At 42.8% G+C, this 4,743-nt stretch overlaps 1 protein-coding gene across 1 annotated transcript; it reads right to left on the bottom strand.

Annotated features, from left to right (window-relative positions):
* Positions 1-2,500: 2,500 nt before the first annotated feature.
* Positions 2,501-4,743, bottom strand: LOC121374308 (heat shock protein 68-like). Its single transcript, XM_041501365.1, has one exon. It carries the CDS (start codon positions 4,626-4,628, stop codon positions 2,703-2,705), a length of 1,926 nt encoding a protein of 641 aa, XP_041357299.1. The 5' UTR covers positions 4,629-4,743; the 3' UTR covers positions 2,501-2,702.

The raw sequence follows: 4,743 nt of genomic DNA, 5'->3' as shown, positions 1-4,743 counted from the left end.
TCCTACGACGCAAGCACCTCAGGGGAGCACTCAACCAACTGAGTTAAATCACGCCCTTCAAAGCAAAAGTGCCTCAGTGGGATGTTAAAAGTAAAAAAAGAGTAAAGTTTGTTTTATTTAACGACGCCACTAGAGCACATTGAGTTTTTTTTATCTTATCATCGGCTATGTCATTATGACACTGTTTTTTTTAGAGGAAACCCCTGTCGTCACATAGGCTACTCTTTTACAACTGGCAGCGCTTCCCACAGGCAGGATAGTACAAACCATAGCCTTTGTTATGGATCACTGGTCGGTGCAAGTGGTTTACACCTACCCATTGAGCCTTGCGGAGAACTCACTCAGGATTTGGAGTCAGTATCTGAATTAAAAATCCCATGCCTCGACTGGGATCCGAACCCAGTACCTACTAGCCTGTAGACCGATGACCTAACCACGACGCCCCCGAGGCCGGTAGGATGTTAAAATGGACCAGCCTCGGTGGTGTAATGGTTAAGCATCGGACTCGAGGCTGGTAGTTACTAGGTTCGCATCCCGGTACCGGGTCCCACCCAGAGCGAGTTCAGCGACTCTCTCACTAACAATTAACCACTAACCCACTGTCCCGTACAGACAGCTCAGATATCTGAGGTGTGTGCACAGGATAGTGTGCTTGAACCTCAATTGAATATAAGCACGAAAATACGTTAATGAAATGATATGTGAAAAAAGTGTCATACCACGTACGAGATAAAGATGTTTGATGGAGCAGAGTTTATAAAGTTGTGACAGTACGTGATTTCGTCACTGACGTTTATAAATATGTTATAACACTCGACAATACATGCCTGTAGGAACCGGGAATGTGAAAGGGTGGGGGGGGGGGGGGGGGGGGGGGTCGTCGAAGGGAGATCCTATCCACCTGAGGACGAAAATGTACGTTTTCTTTCTTTGTCCCAGGATAAAAATGCTTGTGCCACTCCCCTTAGAGATTGAGCCACCACCTCCAGATATCATTCCGACGGACCTGCAATAATCCACACACCCTAAATTAATATATACCGCGATCATTGTACTGTACCGCTCATATGATGTCTTGTCCCAGACAGTGCACCACGACTGGTATATCAAAGACCGTGGTATGTGCTATCCTGTCTGTGGGATCGTGCATGTAAAAGATCCCTAGCTACTAATGGAAAAATGTTGCGGCTTTCCTCTCTAAGATTATTATGTCAAAATGACCAAATGTTTGACCTCCAAATCCAATAATCGATGATTAATAAATCAATATGCTCTAAACATTAAAAACCCACCCCAAGGCCAGAAGAAAAAATATCTGAAATTTGTGGTCCAAGATATAATAGGATAGATGACCTCAAATGCGTTTTCCTGGCATCAGATGAAGAAAACGCCCCAGTTTTTTCCTGGCCTAACTTATCTCCTTCCCCTCCGACGTCTACCGTCAAAAAATAGCGCAACAATTAATTTGTAGACAAGTAATGTGATAAAATAGTTAATAGTAGGCAAAGAGTTGTGTCCCTTAAATATAATTAGTACATTCTACATATCTTCAACAGGGACCATCACTAACAATATCCCATTCCAACCGGAAAGATGATAAAGAAGACAAAGATCTATACAATTTAATTTCATGGTTGTATTCAACTTGGGTCCAAGGACGCTGTCATTGCCTGGCCTATTGCGACGACCCCTACTGGCCCACAGAAAGGATATGTCACATGCCACAGCCTTTATTTTACCGGTCTACTCTGCTACAATTATTATAGTATACGTGAATATACACACGGAAGTTGCATTGTTTATCAAAACGATTTTACATAGAAAACGTTCTCTCAGTTGTGGACTCTTTGTGGTGCTATATTTAACTTTCTCGAATATTCCAGACAGTACTCGAAATCAATGCTATTCGTATGTTTTTATCACAACAGGTTGTCTGTTCGTTAATCTTATACTAAGAATATAATTTTGATCAATTTTATATTTTAGTTTTCTAAATATTTATGTATCAATAATATTTTAGTACAAAACCGAATTAAAAAGAAGCTTCGTGTTTCCCCGGGAGTATCCTAATCGGATTCATGACCTAAATACTTATTGAGAAACGCGTTCGATTCTATAGTTCGGGAATGAACGTTCTAGTAATTTGTTACCCCTTGTAGTTGATATAATTATTATGTTTTGAAAATAGTAATATTTTCTTTTCTAAATGTGCAAAAACAAAGTCACTCTTTCAACACTAAACAATAGATAGGCCACACATATTAATAACTACAACTAAATATTAATATTTGACCCGAACAATTATAGTAAAAATATTCTCAAATATTATTTAACCCACTTCATCTTCGACATATCGATGAATGTAACAGTTGTAGTATTCAAACAAATACTGTCGGGATAAAATCTAGTAAATCACTTAATATGATCTAATAGACTTTTAGAAATATTTATACTAATTAATAACATACCTAGAAACAAACAAATAACAAATATATTTCAAATGTAATAAAATATTTATTTTACATAACAAAATAACAAATAACAATCGTATAATATAAATAGTTTAGTAAAAAGACGTATGAACTTTTCTTGAACAAATGTTTCTCAGTTTGGTGACTAGTTATTAGTCCACATACACACAATCATACACACAATCATACACATAATTTATATATACAAGTCCATCATCCAGTATTTGACTCTTAGTCCATTTCTTCAATGGTTGGTCCACCTTTAGAACTGGCTCCTGAGTTAGAATTAAAGCCAGGCTGTCCATTGTTCTGTGACTGTCCGTGAAGTTTGGCCATGATGGGCGAACAAAGTTTCTGTAGCTCCTTGTACCTGTACTCGTATTCTTCCTTCTCCGCTAGAGAGTTGTTATCGAGCCACTGCACGGCCTCCTCACACGCCTTCACGGCCGCCTCCTTGTCGGAACTCTCCAGTTTGTCGCCCGCCTCGCTCACCGCGCCCTTCACGCTGAACAGGTAGTTCTCGAACTGATTCCTGGCGCCGATTCTCTCCTTGTGTTTGTCGTCTTCGTCTCTGTACTTCTCCGCCTCGTTCACCATTCTCTCGATCTCCTCCTTGCTCAGTCGACCTCTGTCGTTCGTTATCGTGATGGATTTCGACTTCCCCGTGCTCTTGTCAGCAGCAGAGACGTTCAGGATTCCATTAGCATCAATATCAAAGGTGACTTCGATCTGAGGAACTCCTCTCGGCGCTGGGGGTATCCCAGTGAGATCGAATTTCCCAAGGAGGTTATTGTCTTTAGTTAAAGCTCTCTCACCCTCGAAGATGCGAATAGTGACAGCTGGTTGGTTGTCCGAGTACGTTGTAAACACCTGCGAGGTTTTCGTTGGCACTGTGGTGTTTCTCTCAATCAGTTTCGTCATCACCTCTCCGGACGTTTCGATACCCAGAGAAAGAGGAGCGACGTCAACCAGTAAGACATCTTTGATGATGTCACTGCTGTCACCGCTGAGAATTGCCGCCTGCACTGCCGCACCGTATGCCACAGCCTCGTCCGGATTTATAGACTTGTTCAGGTCCTTGCCATTCATGAAGCTCTTCAACATGTTTTGGATTTTTGGAATCCTTGTTGATCCTCCGACGAGAACGATTTCGTCAATTCTAGATTTGTCCATCTTGGCGTCTTTCAGAGCTTTTTCTACGGGCTCCAAGGTGGCCCTGAATAGATCCGCACACAGCTCCTCAAAACGAGCTCTCGTCACTTTGGTGTAGAAATCTATTCCTTCGAAAAGTGAGTCGATCTCAATGCTGGCTTCAGAACTAGTGGACAAAGTACGTTTGGCGCGCTCACATGCAGTTCGTAGACGTCGAACAGCACGTGCACTGCCGTTAATGTCCTTCTTGTTCTTTCTCTTAAACTCTTGGATGAAATGACTCACCATTCTGTTGTCAAAGTCTTCTCCCCCAAGGTGGGTGTCTCCAGCGGTGGATTTCACTTCAAATATAGACCCCTCGTCAACAGTCAGAACTGACACATCAAACGTGCCGCCACCGAGATCAAAGATGAGAATGTTTTTCTCACCTTTAAGGTTTTTATCCAGTCCATAGGCGAGAGCTGCCGCTGTGGGTTCGTTGACGATTCTGAGAACATTGAGTCCGGCGATTACCCCGGCATCTTTCGTCGCTTGTCGTTGGGCGTCGTTGAAGTACGCTGGAACCGTTATTACCGCGTCTGTGACTTTCTGTCCCAGGTAACTTTCCGCCGTTTCCTTCATCTTGGTGAGCACCACAGAGCTGATTTCTTCAGGTGTGAACACCTTGTTTTCACCTTTGTATTCCACCTGAATGACCGGCTTACCGGCGCTGTTGATCACTTTAAACGGCCAGTGCTTCATGTCGCTCTGGACGGAATAATCGTCGAATTTCCTCCCGACCAGTCTCTTGGCGTCGAACACGGTGTTCTGTGGATTCATGGCCACCTGGTTCTTAGCGGCGTCACCGATCAGTCTCTCTGTGTCTGTGAACGCCACATAGCTCGGGGTGGTCCGGTTTCCCTGGTCATTGGCGATGATCTCGATTTTCCCGTGTTGAAAAACTCCAACACACGAGTAGGTCGTCCCCAAGTCAATTCCAATAGCGGGTGCTTTGTTGTTTGCCATCTTTTCCTAGATAACTGTCTTCTTGCTTCGTACTTATGTAATAATATAATCTGCTGCTTGTAACGTCGCTTGTAGCAAAAGGTTTCGTGCTAATTCTTCTTACACTGTTCCAAGT

Source organism: Gigantopelta aegis, chromosome 6, assembly GCF_016097555.1.
Source record: "Gigantopelta aegis isolate Gae_Host chromosome 6, Gae_host_genome, whole genome shotgun sequence".
Taxonomy (NCBI): Eukaryota; Metazoa; Mollusca; class Gastropoda; order Neomphalida; family Peltospiridae; genus Gigantopelta; species Gigantopelta aegis.
Note: the sequence above shows the minus strand (reverse complement) of the source record. Positions and strands in the feature narration are given on the sequence as shown.